The sequence below is a fragment of the Lissotriton helveticus genome, chromosome 4_1, assembly GCF_964261635.1.
Source record: "Lissotriton helveticus chromosome 4_1, aLisHel1.1, whole genome shotgun sequence".
Classification (NCBI taxonomy): domain Eukaryota; kingdom Metazoa; phylum Chordata; class Amphibia; order Caudata; family Salamandridae; genus Lissotriton; species Lissotriton helveticus.
In genome coordinates this window covers 362,926,601-362,948,346 of record NC_136063.1, presented here as the reverse complement: position 1 = coordinate 362,948,346, position 21,746 = coordinate 362,926,601, and the positions used below count along the sequence as shown (strand labels likewise).

Genomic DNA, 21,746 nt, shown 5'->3' with positions numbered 1-21,746 from the left:
TTCAAATGTCACCAGCCACCGCTGCGGGTACAACTTCTACATGTAGGGTTTTTAATATTGACCTGCTTTATGACCGAAATTATAAATAATCGTGCATGCTTTTTCTTGGACGTAAAAGTATTTCAATTAATAGCATCAGGGTAAGCTTCAAAATCTTCATGCCACTGTAACCACTTCAATAGTGGCAAACGAGCAGTTGCTAAAAATGGAGGTGACGGAGATATTCCCTCCATGGATAAACTATGTACGGAATGAACTAGTTTCTTCCCACTAAACTAATATACAGACACATGCAGATGCGGTTCCCAAAACAGATGCAATATGTCATATGCTAGTTGGCCTGACATCACAGTTGTTAAAGATAGTCAGGCACTGGTATAGGTGTGCCTGTAACCGGAGCAACGAAAAACGGCAAACAGAAGGAAAGGGACCTATCACCCAATTGCTTTCGTACACATCCCCACAGATAGCACTGTAAGGATGTAGCTCAGCAGACCTGGTACCTGCTGCTGTATTCCGGGAAGGTGGTGCAGAATCTATATGATGGAAAATATTAGGAGTTTATTCACTTTAGTACTATTTACCTCACTGAATTGCAAACCCACACTTTAAAACGTTGTTACAGTCAGTAACTATTAATGAAGTATATGTCATGCCCATGTTAATGAGTATGGCGAATCACAATAAATACATGTCAGAAACAGAGTTCATGGGCCGTGGCTTGAATTGTTTTTATTGATTTATTTATGCAAAATCATCATCTTTCCTTGGTAAAAAATGCTAATTATGCTATGAGGTTTGCAATGAATGTGATATGGAACTTCCTTGTAAATGGAGATAGTAATACTCCTCAGAGAAAGGTGATAAGTGACAAAATTACTGTGTGTGATAAAGGAGACATAGATTTCTGCCCGCTCAGTTGCCCATGTGATGTGAAGAAATAATTTCGTCCTGTGCGTTAATTTCACTTTTGCTTATTTGATTGTTTGTTCCTAAAGATGTAAATGGAAACACATACTTGAACCCATTAAAGGCTTGTTTAGATATAAATGATATTAATGTATACTTACATAGTTTAAAGGGGCAATGGCATTTTACTAAATCATTCCAGATTTTAAATTGGCATTCGGTTGCCAATACCGTAAGCATGAACGACGTTATGTCCCAAGCAATTCAAGGCTTAAAATATGACACTTTTCTCCCTAATAACTGAAACCTGCCTGATTGTTTGATATAATATTATTTTTTTCATAACCAACCCCCTTTGCCTAATGCCCACTACCTCTTTCGTGTTATAGAACAAACATTATAAATGACACGTTTCATGCAAAGTCAATTTCCAGTTATACTTGTCTTAATTTTGCACTGAAAGTATGTTATAAACAGAGGTATTGGTGATTTTACTTTAATGTACACTAACCGTATGTTGTGTTTTTTTTCTGTTGAAAGGTCAGAATTGCCAGTGGAGATTACTGGTATTGGTATTGGTACTGGGGTGACATACGGTCTCCGGTTTTTCTACTTCAGAAAGGAAAAGAGTAAGCTGTGTTTTATTTTGTATTATATTTATTTGCATCCATTTCTACTGATGAGCAGCATCCCTGCAATTTAGAATAAGAAGACAATGTAAAAGAGAAATCGTTTCAGCTATTCTAAATCTATATTATAAATGCACGCATGTTGGTTTTCACCTTGCTGTGTCTGAATATTTATAACTCAGAAAAGGACCCTGCACTAAACTTGTGTCTGTATATGAAATAATTATGAAAAAGCTTTAGTTGACACTTATGCTGCATAAAAATGTGTATGATACCACAAGCGTATTACATTGCGATTGATCCTTTCTGTACAACATTAATCCCAAGGAAATTTTAGCATAATAATCCAGAAATTTAATTTGTAAAGTTATTGTTTTTACTGAGGATTCGCTAGGTCAGAAAAAAATGAAATGTCAGTTTATATTATTTTTATAGAAAACAATGTAGCTGAAAAAATATCTCAAATTTTTCTTCTGAGATTTCTGTTCATCAAACAATCTACAAATTCACTTTTTGGTTAATTTATATCCCAAAAAAATGTTTGCTGAACTAAACCCTGCAAATCAACTTAGGGTGATTGCAACTTGCGAAATTGAGAAAATGATCTGGACTGTCACTATTTCTTGAATTTTTAATAAAATAATTTTGCTGACGTATGTCAGAATATTATAATTTGAGCAACCATATTTAATACAAAAACTTTACAACAGAATTAACATTAAGGGGCTGTAATAGACTTTCACGGTCAAGTTACTGCATCACAAACGCGACAGATATATCCCCACCCGGCCATACTACAAGTGCGTTATAGCCTACAGCACTTGTAATATAGCAGAGACGATATCTGCCACAATGGTGGTGATGGTAATAGTGCTGATAATGGTGGTATTAGTAATGGTTGTGGGGCGATGGCAACGATAATGTTTGTGGTCATGCTAATGATGGTGGTAGAAGTGGCAGTAAGAGTGGTGGTAATGATCTTAGTAGTAACAGTGTTGGTAGTAGTAATGTTGGTGCAAATGGTGGCAAATGTGTTCATACCTGCCATAATACTGCATGGAGCGATTAAGCAATCCCACCAACTGCAGTGGCAACTCAGGGGTAGCAAGTTTTCTTCATACTCACGTCCCAGGCAGCCTAGAATGCCAAGCTTCCCACCAACATCAGATGTATGCTATGTGAGTACATGCAACATGCTCTAACACTGAGCACAGCAAAAGTAATGTCTTTCTGTTTTTCAGGTACTACATAGAAATGTATGTCCAGCAGTACAACAGTGGCTACTATACTGGATTTGTTGAAGTGGGATTATTCAGCGAGTTATCTTCCTACACTAACCAACAATTTGTGGATGCTGTAAATGAAGCACAGTCCCTCGAGTCGACTTCTGAAGAAGTACTGGAGAAACAGGTTTGTTTGTTCACAGAATGTTTTTGCATCAATCTAAAAAAAGAAATATCACCATCTTCTTAAATAATCTATGATTTAAAGCTACGTTTAAATAGAAGAAGGAAGGCAAGTTAAAAGGTCACACAAATGTGATCATAGATCAACCGGAGTCTATTATCATAGGCTGCAAAGACTCAGCATTTACAGCAATACAATAGTTGTGTCAAACTATGTGACATACCCTACTGCTGCCTAGGAAGACTAAGGGAATTGGCTGGAGAAGTTCTGTACCATAAATATCATTATGATGTATAATAGAGTTTGCAGTCTACTTTGATTAGTGCAAAATGTATTGTTATTTTATATGGCATAATATTTAAATCTTTCATCTAAGAATGATCATCTTTCAGGGATGGACTGCATAAAGCCATCTCAAAAATTACACATTGACTTTTACAGTAGGTCGAGGTAAATTTTCAAAGAAGGGATGCAAACATCATACCCTGAAATGCATAAAGCAAGAGCAAAGTGCCAGCCTGGTCTACTGCTGTAAGATTATGATTCCTTTTCCCAGTCAAAGCTAGGAACATTAGGCCAATTAATGTATCTTGTCAAATATGCTGACCAATTGCCATATGTTATGCAGGACATTTTGAAGAGTACTTATGAAATATTCCCGTACTTTCATGTTATTTCAAAGTAGACAATCTTCCCCTTGCCTGTTTCATGAGTTCAACTTCTTTTAAGTTGATGGAAGAATTTTATTAAGCAATAAAAAAGTAAAACAGAATAGGCAACATATATTACATTGCAAATTACTGTTAAAACAATATATTCTATATAAATAATGAGGAGAAAAGGGGAAGAAAAAAGGGAAGAAAGGAGAAAGAAAACAAGAGCAAAAGAGGTAAAATAAGTAGTTAAAAGTAATAATAACAGTTGCCTGTATAAAGTCTCTTAAAACATTTGTAAAAATGTATATAAGCAGAGGAATTTATAATACAACAGATGAACGAAATATGCATATTCATTGCGGTTTAGGAACTTCTTCAGAACGTGGGGAATGTAAAGGGAGAGATCGGGCAGATAGGTCTAAAAAATTTGTAACAGGTAACCACAATATATCTCTTTTAATAGTAAGAGTAACAGGGTAAACATAAGCTCTATCTAATCTGTGATTGTAGCAAACGCCATACCACCAAGCTTGAAAGGAAATCTTGAAGGTATCCTTCCAGGATTTGGTGATTTGTTGGAATGCAACAGCTATGAGTAAAACAACAATACTAGAAATATCAGCGGATTGAGACCATATATCAGCAATACTTCCCAGAAAAATGTGTGCCCAAGTGAGGGGAAAGTGGGAGGAAAAAATCTTATTGATCTGACCCCAAACCTTGGACCAAAAAGAATGGACTAAGGGACAGTAAATAGCATATGCTTAAGATCTGCATCAACAGCAGAGCATGACCAGCAGGCTAAGGAGATGGTAGAGTCAATTTTATGTAATTTGACAGGGGTAATCAAAAGTCTATTGTAAATAAAAAATAGGGTCTGAGTTGTGTTTGCTGCTCTAGAAGATATCCTTATTTTAGACCAAATCTTGTGCCAAGTTAAAATGGAAAAGGACTCTTTTAGGTCCAACTCCCAAGCAAGTTCAGTGACCGACTTGCTGCGGGTATCAGAAACTTCTCGCAGGGCCTTATAAATTTGAGATGCAGAAGAGGAGGAATGCAAAAAGGATATGGTAATAGGGGAAATGTCAGTACGAGAAGAGGAAGACAAAAGAGCATCGTAGCTATGTTGTGCAGCTGAGAAAAGTACTGTATAATGAGGTAGAAAAGAGGATGGAAGGGAAAATTGAGATTGGAGTAAAGAGAAGGGGATACAAACATCATCTTGAAAAAGTTGATGAACCCAAGAAATTCCAAGGATGTGCCAATCCTTCCAAAAGAGAGTTTTATTTTTGATTTTAATAAGGGGATTATACCAAATAGAGGATTGTAAAAAACGGCAAGGATCATCCATACCACCTAGAAAAAGAGGAGAAAAAGTTTTCCTAGCATTTTTAAGAATTGAAGAGACAGTCTATTTGGAATGCGCGATATAGAGAAAAACTGTTCAAAAGAAAAGGGATGAAAAAGGGAGGACTCAACTTCGACCCACAACGGCTGTGAAGATTTGTCAAGGGAACGTTCAGAAAGAAGAGAGGCTGAGTGCATAAGAAAGAAAGAATCATGATAGGAAGAGAAATCCGGGAAGTTGACCCCACCCATATGTTTGGGACATTGGAGTTTGGCGAACGACATTCTAGCCTTCTTGTTTGCCAGAGAAAGTGAGAGAGAATAGAGTAAATAGTTTTATAAGTAGATTTGGGAATATTAACTGGAAGATTGGAAAGGAAAAATAAAATGATCGGAACTAACATCATTTTTATAGAGTCTAACCTACCCCACCAAGATAAAAACAAAGGGTTCCATCTTGATGTGGAATCTTTCAAAGTGGTATGAAGGATTTTAATATTCAATGCAATTGTGTCCTTAACCACAAGCCTAGATATTTAATTTTAGCAGGATTCCAATGAAAAGAGGAAGACAAAAAATCAGAATGAAAATAGAAAGCATTTAGAGGTAAGATCTAACATTTATCTGTATTTAGTTTGTAACCCGAAACCGATGCAAAATGGGAGACTTCGGATAAAAAAGCTGGAACAGACGTTTGAGGATTAGAAATGAAAGGGAGAATATCATCCGCATAGGCAGAGAGTTTCAGCTGAGAGTTCCCATAGGGAAAACCTGAAATTTCGGTGTTCAGTCTGAGTTTCGTTAGAAAGGTTTCTAATGTCAAAATAAAAAGAAGGGGAGAGAGAAGACAGCCTTGGTGAACTCCTCGGTGAAGAGGAAAAGAAGAGGAAACAAGACCGTTTGCTAATATAAAAGACCTAGGAAAAGAATATAATAGAGAAACATAAGAAAGGAATTTAGGGCCTAAACCAAACCAAGTAAGAGTTGAGAGCATAAATTGCCAATTAACTCGATCAAATGCTTTCTAAGCATCAAGGGCAACAGCTGCCAACGAATGTTTATAGGACCGAGATTTGCTGAGAAAATTGAAAAATAGACGTGTATTGTCGGAGAGATGACGTCCTTTAATAAATCCAGACTGTTCTTTACCAATAAGTAGCGGTAACATTTTATCAAGGCGGAGAGCAAGAATTTTAGCAAAAATTTTATAATCTATATTAATTAACGAGATAGGTCGATAATTTTTTGCCCAGAGTGTGATCCTTATTATCCTTAGGAATTAGACAAATTAGAGCTTCTTGAAAAGATCCTTCAGATTTCTTAGACTCAATAAAGAATGAAAACAATTGATGAAGTTTAGGCACCAGAAGGGCGGAAAAATGCAAATAAAACTCAATAGAAAAGCTTTACCTTTCTTAATCATACTAATGGATTCTAAAATATCTTTGGGCAGAATATCGACCTCTAGAGAGGCAAAATCTACGTCCGGTGTGGAGGGAGAAGGAATTGCAGATAAATATTGATCAATATCTGCAAGACTAGAGGGGGACTCTGGAGTATAGAGTTGTTGATAAAAATTCGTAAATTCATGTAAAATGTCTTCAACTTTATGGAAGGTGATATTCGAGGAGTTTACAATAGAGTCTATTTTAGTCCTTTCCTTTTTTACTTTGAGATATTTGGCCAATAAATTTACAGCTTTGTTCTGTGCACTATAGTATTTAGCACTAGATTTGAGAAGACATAAGTTAGCAGATTCCGTGGACATTTTATTGAAGGATAGTTTAGCCTGAATCAGCTGGTTTAGATCAGCTTGACTATTAGTAGAAAAGTAAGAATGCTCCAGGTGTTTGATTTGGGAAGAGAGGGATTGAATAGCCTTAGTAGCTAAACGTCTTTTCTTGGCAACAAAACAAATAATGAAATCTCTAGCAGCAGCTTTAAAAGTATCCCATAATCACTGAGGAGATACTTGGGGTGATTCATTAGTCGCAAAAAACATGGAAGCAAAAGCAAGGAAGTCCGATGTAAATTTAGTGTCTAGAAGAAGGGCATTATTAAATCTCCATCTTTTAGTACCTTTCCTGGGAGGGAGTAATTCTAAAGCTAACGTGACAGTGGCATGGTCAGATATTAAAATTGATTCAATATCAGAATTTAGGATGTATTGGGTAAGAGCTTTGGAGACAAAAATATAGTCTATACGGGATTGGGAAGAGTGGGTAGGTGAAACAAAATGTGTATTCCTGTAGGGAGGGATGACAGAGTCTCCACAAGTCAACAAGAGACCTTTGGGATATGGAAGAGGTAAATTGAGTATGAACAGACGAGGAGGAAAATCGTGATTTGGATTTCCTGTCAAGGAAGGGGTCCATAATCATATTACAATCGCCACCTAGAATAAAGTAATCATCAGTGTATTGCATTAAAGAAGAGACAATCTGAGGCCAAATCGATTGATCCTGTACAGTGAGAGCATACAAATTAAAAATAGTTAAAGGAATTTTATCCACTAACAAGGATACTACAACCCACCTACCATCAGAGTCATTGTCTTGATTCAAGAGTTGAACATTTAAGTGCTTATGACAAAGGATAGCGACCTCATTTCGCTTTCCTGAACCAGGAGAAGCAAAAACATGACCAACCCAGTTGCGAAGAAGCTTAGTAACTTCTACATCCTTAATATGAATTTCCTGTAACAATGCAATATCACATTTCAAACTAGCTAACTGGGATAGTACCCGTTGACGTTTAATAGGAGACCCCAAACCCTTCACATTCCAAGATATTAATTATAGAGACATTTAAACTTCAATTTTGTAGATAAAAAGTTGAACAAATGAGAGAAATAAAAAAATTAGAAAGAGACAAATGAAGCGCAACTGTAGGTAAGAATGCAGAGAGAAAACAAACATCTGTTGAGGCAAGGACAAAGTACCAGAAAAAGATATAGGAATTAATGGGTATAAACTAGAATAATGATGGGAGAAAAGAAGAGAAGAAAAAGAAAAGGGGAGAGAGAGAGAGCAAGAGCAGAGAAAAACAGGAATAGGACGGCACATGCAAAATGTAAAGAGAAAAACATAAGTAATGATAAAATGTTGCAACAAAGACATACCACAGCAAACGTCAAGAAACAGGGGTGGTGAAGCCACATGAGGGGAGTGGAAACTGGAACAGAAAACTCCACAACGAGGTCACGAGGACAGGAAACATCTCCAGGGAAGACACCAGGAAGGATAAGACTATGAGGGACCATTAATCAGCTACCAAAGAAATAAAGAAGAAAAATTATAGAACAGAGCTACAAACATTATGGAAACAAAATACGTATTATGAGACGGAAAACACAATCCTGAAACATTCATTGGGTAAAAACGGACAACACGAGGAAACCACATGCCATGACCGAAAAAATACCATTAATTAAATGATGTAAAACAAAGGAAGAGCAATGACATAAATGGACAATACAAAACAAACCAGCAGAGACAGGCAAAACTAGTGGAAGAGTTTCATGGTCGAGGTATATCCATGGCTTCCATTTTGCAATTGTTCAATAACTTTCGCAGTAATTCAGGATCCTCATTGGTCGTTGTCTAGTTATTGTAGGTGACCTTGAAGAGGCACGGGTGAAACAGGCCATATCTGGCGTTCAGGTGGCGTAACTCTGGTCTGAAATCCAAAAATCTCTTCCGACGATCAGCTGTTATTTTAGCATAATCCTGAGCAAAAAATAGATTCCCGCCATGCCAGGTGATTTTCCCCCACTACTTGGCTGCCTGGAGAACTTTCAGCAGATCGGTGTACTCCAAAAAATACAAAATAACACCTCTTGGTTTAGAAGAAGATGATGTAGAACGAGGAAGGGGACCAAGACGATGAGCACGTTGGATATTCAATACAGGAGTGTCAGGAAGCCCCAAAAGTATTTGTAAAAAGGACTGAAATAATGATTTTGGAGTCGGCCCTTCAAGACCTTCCGCCAGGCCATAAATACGGAGATTATTGCACCTATTACGATTTTCCAACTGTTCAATCTGCTGTTTAAGATGGAGAATCTCGCTTGATATACTGGGGAGTTGGTCATGAGCTCCTGTACCTTATCTACACGAGACTCCTAGGTCCCAACTCTCTGCTCCGTAACCAACCAAGAAGACTCCAAGTTTTGCAGACGTGAATTAGTCTCCTCCATGTGCGGTTTAAGTGCACAAATTTCTTCCAAGAGAAGTTCCATAGAGATGGATGAGGAAGAATTGGTGGGGATGGTGGATTTACTTTAACACGTTTGCCAGATGTAGACGCTGTCGCAGAAGAAGTTTTAGTATTTGTTTTCCACCCTGTTCAGGAGATAGCACCTTTGGAGGCAACAGGTTCTTTAGTGTGATCTTCTGTTGTGTCCTGAAGGACATTAAAAGGATTAAAGTCTTCTAGTACTGCCTCAGAGGGCTGAAGAGGTACAGTCTGATTGGCACGAGACATAGCCATAAGTCTATACACCAAAAAATAAGGGGAAGAAAGTGAAATTCACTAAAACTGTGGCCAAAAACAGTGGACGCAAAAAAGAAAAAAGAGACTTTTATTTGTTTAGCAGCTCGGAGATGTGGAAAAAGAAGCTGTTATTCGTTTGGCATCAGGTAGGCGCAGAAAAAGAGAGTTTTGTTTGCCTGGCGTTATGTAAGCGTTAAAAGAGAGACTGTTATTTTTGTAGCATCCTAAAAGCGCAGAAAAAGAGATTTTCAGATGCGTGGGAGCTTGGAAGCTCAAAATTAGAAGATTATATTTTGGTGGGCTGCCTAGAGGTGTAGATAAGTAAGCTGTTTGTTGAGCAGCATGTAAGCGTTAGAAAGAGCTTTTACTTCATTAGACGCCATGCAGGCGCAGAAAAAGGAAGTCTCTGTGTGCTTGGCATCTTGTAGCAAAAGGACAGACAACTCCTTAATAATGGTGGGAATTCTTAAGTCTTGAAGAGAAAACCACAATAGCAGGTAATTACAATTGAGGAGAAATCAAAGCGCAATACCATTGGAGCACCAAAACACCTCAGGCATCAAGGCAGTTACTCGCGGCGTCAGCGGCAATAACAAAATGGCGGCCACGACATTCCTGTGAAGCGCGAAAATAAAAAGGAAAAATATGTCGCGCTGGGCTCACCCTGCAGGAATTTCATCCGCTTGTTGGGTAGTGCTCATATTCCGACACCTGGAACAATGTGAAAATGGGTCAGAGAAGCAAATATGTTCCCCGGAGACGATGACGGCCCTCACACCGCGGCGGAGCTTCCGGCACCAGCAGCCATCCCGGAAGGCTCCGAAGCCACGCCCCATGAGTTCAACTTCTAACTTTCTAAAAAGAAAAGGGGTCATACAGTGCATTTTCTGCTCAATTGCATTAAAACATGAAAAGTTTGACTATAAATAGAAGACACGGGATTGCTAGGCAGTTCAAATATTGGGCCTCATTACAATAGCGGGTGGACCGCCATTGATATTGGCGGTCTGACCGACATCCAGGCCATCGCCCCGACAACTTGATTACAATACCAGCGGTAGGAGTGCAGCGGTCAGGGGAAATACCACCACCTCTGGCAGGAACAAAGATCCTGTCGGGGAGGTGGTCAGACTCCTATCCCTACAATGGAGGCAGAGCCTGCGCAGGCACCACCAATCGGATTAGGATGTTCCTTTCCAATGGCAGATGGAAACAGACTTTCGTGCCCCAAACAGGGCCCTCCCCCTTGGGCCACTGCTATGTGGCTTGAGGGCACATGTAGTGCTCCCACAAATCCATGCACACAGTGCCTGCCACACGGTGCAAGGATGTGCGCAAAGTACCTTTTTGTACTGTGGCTTGTGCTGCAGCCCTTTTCTTGGCCCACAGCACAAGTTACAGTAGAAATAGGAACTTTTCGACTGCAGTACAGTGGTCTGATCATAATAGAGCAAGTGGAACCACCAACTCATTGTCGGATGGTGGTGGGAGGCTGTCTGACGGACCACCATCGTATTGAGGGCCATCGTTTTTAAGCTGCCCCAATATCTAATTTTTCCTTTGTAAGTAGGAAATCTATTTGGAAGGGTAGGAGAATGGGAGCATGAAAAGATGAACAGTTCTAACAATCTCTAACCTTAGGCACCTAAACTTTGGGTTAAATTGATACATCATACTCAAAAAGCAGAGCTTACCTTTCAGATTAGAGACTTTACTAGTTTAAACAGAAAATATATCCCATAGATCAATCAATAGGGATTTATAAAGTGACGGTCTCAAGGCGCAGTTGAGGAGCAGTTAAAAACAAGCAAAAATCAGGCGAAAGGAAGGAGAAAGCTATGAAAACTAGGCAAAAGCAGAAGAAATCACTCTGAAAAAACGGGGGGAGAGGAAAGAGAAAGCAGTGAAAAACGAGGTAAAAATGAGAAAGCACTCAGAAAAATGGGGGAAAGGAAGGAGAAAGCAGTAAAAAATGAAGAAATGCAGGAAAAAGCACTTAGTAAAATGGGGGGTGAGGAAGGGGAAAGCATTAAAAAACAAGCTCAAAGCTGGAGTAAAAACTCAGAAAACGGGGAGAGCGGAAGGAGAAAGCAGTGAAAAACGAGGTAAAGAGATAAAGCACTCTGAAAAATGGGGGAAATGAGGAAGAAAAGAGTAGAAAATAAAGAAAAAGCAAGAGAAAGCACTCAGAAAAATGGGGAAGCGGAGGAACAAAGTAGTAAAAATGAGAAAGACACAGGAAAGGCACTTAGTAAAATGGGGGAGAGGAAAGGGAAAGCAGTAAAAAAACGAGGTAAAAGCAAGAGAAAACACTCAGAGGAATGGAAGAAAAGGAAAGGGGAAGCAGTAAAATGAGGTAAAAAGCAGGCGAAAGCACTCTGAAAAACGGTGGAAATGGCAGCAGGAAGCAGTAAAATGAGGCAAATATTCTCCTTTTCTTCAGAAAAAATACATACTTCTTTGCCTTTAAGTAACAGTGCTTCTTTTCTCGGCAATTAAAACATTTCGCTTTAACTGTTAGCTTGGTATTTTCAGAAAAACATTAAACTTACCTTCAAATACTACCTTTTTCTTTTGTGTAAACTATGAAGTTTTTCTTCAAACACCAGCCTCACATTGGTATTTACACAATTGGCCAATTTAATGTATTTGTAAGTCCCTTTTAAAGTGGCACACCATACACCCAGGGCCTGTAAACTAAATACTACCAGTGTGCCTGCATCACTGATTGTGCCACTCACATAAGTAGCGTTTCAAACCTGTTTCAGGCCTGCCATTGCACTTTACTGCCACTTCGGCTTGTCATTTGAAACTACTTGCCAAGCCTCAAACTCAATAAAACAATAGAAGGATGGCAGTAAGGGATTCTCTGTTGCACCACCTTACTATACACAGAAATACAAGTAGATTGCTCTACAAATGCTGCCCACCTCTTAGGTCCACTGCCACGGGACCATACAAAAATAGATAAACAACAAGCAAATAGAGAGGCGGCAATGAAGGTGATAGGATAATGTATCAATACAACAGAACGCAACACATGTCCTTCATTAATATGAAACAGTCTTGTTTTAATATGTCTACTTGACACGATGATAAGAATAGACAGCCAATATTTTCAACATAGGATGATCAAAGAAACAGGCATGAAACAGCCAAGAAACAGCCAACGTGTTTCGCCCGTTGCGGGCTTCCTCAGGGCAGGTTTTTCAGATTTAAACGTAATCACACTTTTTTCAGAAGAATAAGTACACGCACATATAAGCTTGTAAGTACAGGTATCCTGTGCATATAGCAGTACAGAAACGAGAGGGGGAGGGACGTGACTTGTCCACGAAGTGATTCCAAACAAATTTTAAACAACGTGCTATCTGTATAAAACTTTCCTTTCTTTTAATAGTAGTCCTCTGTTCTGCAATATGGATGTGTGCTATGATAGGCAACACTCCTAATAAGTTCTCTGTTCTTTTAGAACGCCCCCATGTCGTCCGCAATATCTCGACTCCCTCTCCTGTTCGGCAAAATTTCGCGCGAAAAAGCCTCAAATTCTCCTTTTCTTACACATATGTCACCCCCAATGTAGGCCATAGGTAGCCCTAAGGCCAGGGTGCTGCACAAGTAAAAGGTAGGACATGTACTTTTATGTTTTGCATGTCTTGGTAGTGACAAAGGGCTAAATTCATTTTTCACTACTGTGAGGCCTGCTCCTCTCTTAGGTTAACATTAGGAATTCCTTAATATACTTTTAAGTTGTAATTCCTGATTAGACTGGAATAGTTGTTTGCTGTTGAATATCTTTAGAATGGTGTAGATACATCCTCCTCACTGGTGAAGTTGGATTTAACAATATTGTTTTAGAAATGCACCTCTTAGAATGTAGACATTTCTCTGCAAGTATAGATCTGTGTGCCTTTCATTCTGTCCCCAATACATGTCTGGGGTGGGTGACAGCTCCACTTTGTGCATTCCCTCTAGACAACCACAAACAGAGGAAGGCTTGGTATGTCTGAGTAACCATCTATGTGCATCTGTTGTCGCTGAACCCCTAAAATCAGACACTTCTGGATCTACAACTGAAATTTGTCAGAGGAATTGCTGTGCTGCTTAAAGGACTCCATGCTGGACTGCTGACCTGGAAGGCTTGCTTTTTCTTGTGCTGACCTGCTGTCTGCTGCTCTCTGACTTTGCTGAAGGAGAGATGGACTCTGCCTTACAACACAAGTGTGTTCCGAGTGCTTGTTGGCTTGTGTCCTGTTGTTGAGACTCAAGAAAATCAAAGTATCTAACTCTACTCCTGTGCCTGGTTCACAGGAATTGGACCCAGATACTAGCTTCAGCGAAATCAACGCATCTCTGCGGGAGCAGAATCGGCAGACCATACTTGGGGCCTGAGCAGCTTAAGTGGAACAGCCACACAGACCTCCACAATGTCAGGACCACTGAAGGAATGGCAACACATCCCTTTAACAAGCGTGGAGAAACATGGCACATTGGCTTCAGAACCAACGCATTGCCGATTTGCCCCTCGTCTTTGTAAACCAACACATCGCCATTACCACGTGTCTAATATCAAGGCATCCCCTTAACTGCAGGAGTGACATTGATACATCACCCCGCATCTAGTGCTTTCGGCCAAGATCAAGGTACTCTGTGCGCCAGGCCTGCGTGGCTCCTGTACCTGGCCAGTGCTGTTGCTTGAACTGTTGAGTTTTATGCCAGTCTAGCAAGTGACCCCAAAAGTGATATTTGCTTCTAAGCACTGCTATTTAAAATTAATATTAGGGGTGGGCAGAGTTCACAGAGTTTACGTGAGTGATTGAGGAACTCAGTGAAATTCCGCAGAGTTCTGAAAGCGAGCTGAGTAGTGCTGCACAGCCCACCCACAGCTGGAAAATATCTTTTTTTTGTCTCCCCACTGTGCTAACACTCTGGGTTGTCTTCATGTTGGATTACCTAACTCACACTCCAGACCTGCCCCTACCTGAATACGCCTCATACAATTCTACTCTGAAGCTAGTTATATTAGTTAAAATTATACCGTTAACTTACCATGGTGACTGAGTGAAGACGAGGTCCATCTCTATTCACTCAAGCGTGTGTGTGGCTGCTGCTGGCTGAGCGTGGTGTAGGAAAGGTTCTTCTTTGGATGCAGACGCAGCCTGCATGTGTCAGCCTCACTCACATGCAGCAAAGACTAGAATGCCAACCCATATTGGTACTGGTAAAGAAGGCAGCCATTATTGGTTGCTGGGAAACATGGAGGGAGTAATGCTCCACGAGATCTTCGAATTTGCTCAAGGGCGAGTCCATATGTTTTATTTGATAAGGATACTGTAACATGTTATTCCTGATGCCATATCTTTGTTGGTAAACTTTATAAGGATGCATGAGAGATAATAAAGGCGCATCAAGCTGTCTGCACAGGTGACATTTTGCATACCAGAGCTGTGTGTCTTCAGAGTTCAGATTTAACTGCCGTTGGGCTTGCTGATCTGGTGCTAAGAAGCCTTCAGCGGGGGCCACTCTAACTTTTAACACACAATCTGCTGCCACGGACAGAGAGCAGACCCTGGGAGGGAGGGGTACAGGGGGGAATACGTACATTGATGTTAAAGGCGTCTTTGTCGGTGGTACATGGCAGGAGACATTGATGGGAACTATATTTCCTACAAACAATCCTATTTCTTTCCAAATATAAGTTATTTTAGTTCAATTGCATTCAGTTTGCAACAGTAACAGTTAATAATTGCAACTTGTATGAACAAAGTCAGAGCTACGTTGTTTCAGGCCGTCTTGTTGACTCTTTCTCCATCTTGTGGCAAGTTTTAGAATTGCAGTCATTTTATTTTATAATCCGGAGCCTTACACATGAAAATATATATAACAGGGGTGACGACCGCTTCAGTGAGTGAGTGGAGTGCGCAGTAAACTTCGCTTCGCCAGTGGATGGCAGAGTTTTTTTGCAAAACTCCGCTCTCCAAACGGAGCACGGAGTGAGCAAAACTCTGTGAACTCCACCGGTGGAGCGAAGTTCAATGCCCACCCTTAATTATTATCTCAACTTGTACTTATTGGATTTTTGGCATTTTGGTCTTTTTTTGTTCAGAATATGATGATTTCCTTTTCTAAACCTGTGTGGAGTCATTTTGTCGTGCATTCATTGTGTTACTGTGTGTATGTTGCGCAAATACTTTAAACATTGCCTCTTTCCATGAGCCAGACTGTTCTGTGCCAAGTTACCTGAGGGTGCTCACGGGTTATCTTTTAGTTCCCATCTAGCTTACCCTGACTAGGATTGTGGCTCCTGATTGGACAGTGTGCATAACTCTGCCAACTAGAAACCATATTTCTAACACCAACTATTTAGGGTGACTGCCAGATGCCAAGGGAAGTCTCCTTAGATTAGATGTGGCCTTCAAATATCAGAGAAGATAACCATCTTATGCTTCAAGTAGCCACAAAATGATAGGAATTGCCACAAACAAAGAACACATGGCCTTACAGCGCCATGTGTTGGGGTGCCAGAAGAATCTGGCTGAACAGGTGTGGGTGGGGTTTGACCGCATGTCAGCCAACTGGATGCCCTACGAGGGAGTCTGAGCCCCATCAGGGACCACTCACAGTCCCTAAAGGACACCCACAGTTCGGTCCATGCTCTCCAAAGGACCATGGCTGACATCGCTGGAGTCCTGACTCAGAGACTAGAACAACTGTCCAGTCAGAGTGGCTCCAGCAATGTCACACGGAAGTTGAGACACATGCAGAAATTAATAGAGGCCATGGAGCGGACACAGGCGAAAAGAGCTGCTGCCATGGCTGCACACCAGCAAGAGGTAGCTGGGTTCCTCAATGACCTCAATACCATCCTCATGGCATTGCTGCCACAAGGCCTGGCGCTGATGCATGCTGCTGCTACCACTACATCCACATCTCCCCTTCTTGAAGTGTCAGTGCCACACAGTGCTGGTGACAGAACACCACCACCCACACGTGAGGAACATGAGACAGCAGTAGACAAAGATGTGGATGAACCTGCCTTTGTGGTAGGAAGGATGCAGTAGCATTCATCTCCGCAATATTGCTGGTTTCTGCTTGGTTCTGCCCTCTGCAACATCACCTACCACTGTCCCCTATACACTTTGCGACACTCACCTTGGACCTCAAAATGGACTGCCATATTCTGTTTGATCGCCAGTGACACAGCAATCAGACTGCAGACTGAACTCTTCCTCTTCCTTTGGACTTGTCATTCCCTGAAGGACTCTGGCTGGCCCTCCACAGGCCAACATTGTAATGTGGGGTTTGCATGGGCCTGTATTGCTCCAGCTGCAACACTCCACTGAATGTGCATTAAACATTCATAATCACACAGATGTGTGATATTTCAAGTGTGGAAGTATGGAAGAATGTAGGTTCATTGATTCCCCTTTACGTCCATGTTGCTCATGTCGTTGGACTTGGGTCACAGGGTGACACATTGCTGAATGCGTTCCGGGTGGTGCTGACACAACAAAATGGACACAAGCATTAGTTACTTCCTTGTCCAGCCCCCTATGGAACTACGCCCAGAGCCCTGGGGTCATAGTTCACACCCTTACGCTGGACTGACATACACCAGGCCAGCCGATTTTGCTTACGCTCACAGGCGGGGACGACAACGCTACATGTCCCAGGTCTTCCCTGTAGTGATCTGCTGGTCACAGGTCTAGTTGTCCGCATGTCACAGCCACTTCCTAATGGCCGATATACACCCACATCACACCAATCCAGCACACGCATCACAAGACATGTCCTCTGGAGGCAGCGCACCATCTCTGCCTTCAGAAGGCAGAGTGCATATTCCCAAGGGTGTCATCAAAGATTTCCACAAAAGTGTAGATATTGGGCAGTGGTTTGTAGCCTATGAGATAGCAATGTTGGCCCACCCAGTCCCTGAGAAAGATTGGGGAGCGGGGTAGTGGGGCCGCTTTTCAACTGAAGGTAGGGATACTTTGTTAGACTTGCCCAGTGATCATAGGATGCCTTATGCCCACATGAAAGAAGCACTGATGACAAGGTATGGTTTAACTCCAAAGCTCTATAGACAGAGGTTCAGGAATTGTAAGAAGTTGGAGGGAACCACTTGGGTAGAATATGTGTCTTTCTTTTGCCGAGCTATGGATGGTTGGGTGAGGGGTAGCAATGTGGATAATTTTCAAGCGCTCTACGATTTGATTGCTAGGGATCACTTGTCTGCTAATTATTTTCCAGAGCTATGCCAGCACCTTATTGATATATAGTTGACTAACCCTAGGAAGCTTGCTGAAGAGGCGGACCGCTGGGTCAGTACCAGGGTCCACAAAGGTCTTGTGGGAGACTCCGCCAAAGGTGGGCAGGGTCCCCAGCAGAAGAGTGGGGGGGCAAGGGTAAACAGAGGGAGTTCCAGAAAGGCCCCCAAAATAATTCCCAAGGGAACTAAGGTAAGGGTTCCCAGCCTCCCCCTGAGAAGAAATCGGGACCCCGACAGGTAAACCTGTTCATAGGGGGCCTGCTACCTGCTTTCAGTGTAAGCAGGTGGGACACCATTGGTATGATCCCCAGTGTCCCCAAAAGGGTCAGTATGTGCCACCCCGTGCACCACCCCGTCAGATGGCCAGTGTAGCCCTGGGTGGGGAGGAGATGGGTGCCCAAGGTGGGTGGGGTCCGCAAAAATGTCCCTTGTCTCATTAGGAGACTTTGAGATGGTCCCTACAACTCAGCTGCCAGATAACACTAAGAAATACAGGCAGTGGGTGACCATCAATGGCCATAGAGTGGAGGCTCTGAGAGACACCAGAGCCAGTGTGACAGCTGTCAAGTGTCACTTGGTGTCTGAAGAGCAGGTGGTCCTCAATGCATTATTCCCAGTTGTTGCCGCTGATAACACAGAGAGCCATTGCAAGGTGGTTCAAGTTCCCTTTGAGTGGGGGGTCTCTGGTACTCTTCAAGTTGCTGTGAGGCCAGCCATGCCTGTTGATTCTCTGTTAGGCAATGATCTGGAAAGCTCCTCTTGGGTTAAGGTGGAGAAGAAGGCTCATTTAGAGATGTTGGGTCTGCCTGAGTGGGCGTGTGTGACCACTCGGTCTAGGGCAGCTACGGGTGTTCAAGAGACCCTGGAGCCTGAATATATGGCCCAGGGCCCTGCCTTAAAGAGAAGAGGTAGGGGGCACAGGAACCAGCCCCCATTTTTCCCCCGGTTCAGGAGGAGGCAGACCTTGAGGGGGATGCCCTGGAACCTACAGGGGAACAAGTTTCTGAACTGGGGAACCTACCATCCAGAGAGGAATTTTGTGAAGAGCAACAGAAGTGCTCTTCTCTTGTGGGTTCGAGGCAACAGGCCAAAAACCAGGCAGCAGGTGAGCAGCCAGGATCCCATTGGATCTACTGGGAAAACTGTCTCCTGTATAGCGAGCCTAATGTTGCTGAGCCTGGGTCGGCCCATGTGCTGGTGGACCCCCGGAGCTTCCTACTGGGCTTGGCTCATGATGTTCCTTTAGCTGCTCATCTGGGGCAGAACAAGACCTTTGAAAGGCTTGTCTCCCACTTTTATTGGCCCCAGATGCGGAAGAGTTCTGATACCAAATGTAGGACCTTTGAACAGGTGAGCATTGACATTGTGGGGCCACTGGACACCAAGACAGCCATGGGCAACAGGTTTATCCTGGTCTTGGTGGACCATGCTACCCGGTACCCGGAAGCATTGCGCTCAGGACAGTGATGGCCCCCGTGGTGAGACATGCAGTGATGGGGATTTTCTCCCGTGTGGGGTATCCCAGAGAGGTGGTGTCTGACCATGGTACAAACTTCATTTCTAATTATATGAAGTCTCTGTGGAAGGAGTGTGGTGTTACCTATAAGTTCACCACTCCTTACCACCTACCAAAAACGACATGCTTGCTGTGGTCGTCCCTTGTTTATGTTTTTAGAACTCACCATGTTTTATAAGTTACCACTCCTTCTGTGTACTCTGTGGACGCAGCCGAAACAAGTAGTGGAATAAACATTCTTACAGAATATCACCTGTACGGAGTTCTTTGTCCTGAGAGCGCCTGGAACGTACTTTGGTGTTATATATATATATATTCACTGAAAAAACCATAGGTTATAGACCATATATAGTTAGGAATTAGCATTTAAAAAACTTTATTTTACTCACACAAAACCATTGAAATTCCATATATAGTTAGTTGCACTAACTATATATCGCGCACCCGCAATCCACTGCTGATGATGTCACATATTACATCATTCATGACATGGTCAGTGACATCACTGATGACATCACTGATGACAACATCCAGTGATTATGTGTTTCTGTAAAGTTTAAATATGTTTTACATATTGAAGAATGAGTGGATGCATAAGTGTCTGAATGAAGGTTTTAGTAGGTGCATGATTGACTGTATGAGTGAGTGATTAAATGCGTCTTACTGAATGCACGGGTTAGTGACTAAACTGTCTGAAAGTGTGCATCAGTATGTCTGTTGTTGTGCAAGCTGCTGCATGTGTTGATCAGTAGCTATATAAGTAGCTATATGGGTTATTGATTGGTTGCACAAGTATTTGTATGGGAGACTGAGTGTGTGTATGGCTGGCTGGGAGGTGTGTGACTCTGTGCAGATCAATGTGTACTTGTATCAGTGATTCTATAAGAGAGTAACTATGTGTTAGTATATGTTTCAAAAATGTAAGGTGTTCTGTGTTTAACTGTATAGATGAGAACATGGAAGTGTGATTGATTCTTTTCAGGACTGACTAGGTGTGTGAGTAACTCCATGGATGAGTGGCAGAGTGTGAGTGTCTGTATAGGTGTATGAGTGCATATGATAGTGTTGTAAAGATGAGTGATTGTATGTATGAATGATTGTATGAGTGAATGTGTGTGTAGACATAGGAATCAGTGAGTGCGTATGTAGTAACTAGTATTGGTGTGTCAATGGTTTCAAAAATGATACTCTCTATTTAACACTGGGTGTAACGGAGGTTATATTACAGTGTGAGGAGATGCATTGTATTATCACATGAATGATATCATCAGTGATGTGATCATTGATGTCAAGTGAGATGTCATCAGTGATGTCATTTGAGATGTCATCAGTGATGTCATCAGTGATGTCACTGACCATGTCATGAATGATGTAATATGTGACATCATCAGCAGTGGATTGCGGGTGCGCGATATATAGTTAGTGCAACTAACTATATATGGAATTTCAATGGTTTTGTGTGAGTAAAATAAAGTTTTTTAAATGCTAATTCCTAACTATATATGGTCTATAACCTATGGTTTTTTCAGTGAATTTTCAAGGTTTTGTAAATGCTAATTCCTAACTATATATGGTCTATAACCTATGTTTTTTTCAGTGAATTTCAATGGTTTTTTAATAGCAAATATCATAAGCTGTCGAATGTCAAGTACGTGGTAAGTAAAAACATTTTCGTGTTTATGCACACTGATCTGCTTTGAATGCTGCCCCCCACCCCTCATTTCTATTAGGAGTACTCTCTCTTTGCAGATAGTGAAGGGTAGTTAACGCAGCCCTTTGCCCCCTTTGTAATCCGTCGTGCCTGCTTCTCTCTCCATTTGATTGATTGTTCTCTTTGGTTCATTCTCTATTTACAAACAAGCACAGAGTCAAAATACTCTGTTTAGTCTTTGCAGATAGCGAAAAACCGTGTAAAAAAACAAAAGGAATCGAGCAAAATCAGTAGGCCACTAATGGGATCTCTTTTTGACCTCGCTAAAATAGAAACATTAGGAACAACCTGTTGAAAATAGCAATGCGTATGTACATAAGCGGCGTTCATTTGTGTTCACAGTACCCCTTGTTGATTGTTTGAATCGCGCATTGAATTGTTCGAAGTTGGTTCTCTTAAGGATCTTCTCTGCCTGCAAACGAGGAAGAATAGGAATATTCTCTCTCCCTTTGCAGATAGTGAAGGGTAGGTAACGCAAGCCTTTAACACGTCGTACCTATTTCATTCCTCATTGATTGATTGATTGTCCGAACATTGACTGTTTGGGAATTAGTTCTTTTTGGAGGTATTCCCTGTTTGCAAATAAACGTAGGAAAATCTTTGCAAGTAGTGAAAGGGTACGTAATGCGGACCTTTCTCCCCCGTTGTAATCTGTCATGCCTATCTACTCCCCACTGATTGATGCACCTGTTTCACCCGGACCATTTACTAGACATACGTCATCTGGCCCGACCAGAGAGCACCCCTAGTGAAAAGGACATATGCAATAATAACGAAGTGATCACTGTATCCTGTTAACAGAAACTTT

At 41.5% G+C, this 21,746-nt stretch overlaps 1 protein-coding gene across 1 annotated transcript in view; it reads left to right on the top strand.

The window, feature by feature from the left end:
* Nucleotides 1-21,746, top strand: part of LOC144827999 (fibrocystin-L-like) — a 1,093,512-nt gene that overhangs the window by 232,860 nt on the left and 838,906 nt on the right. The window contains exons 14-15 of the mRNA XM_078686146.1: nt 1,450-1,538; nt 2,780-2,948. Coding sequence (XP_078542272.1) covers nt 1,450-1,538; nt 2,780-2,948 — 258 coding nt within the window. The remainder of the gene's footprint in view (nt 1-1,449; nt 1,539-2,779; nt 2,949-21,746) is intronic.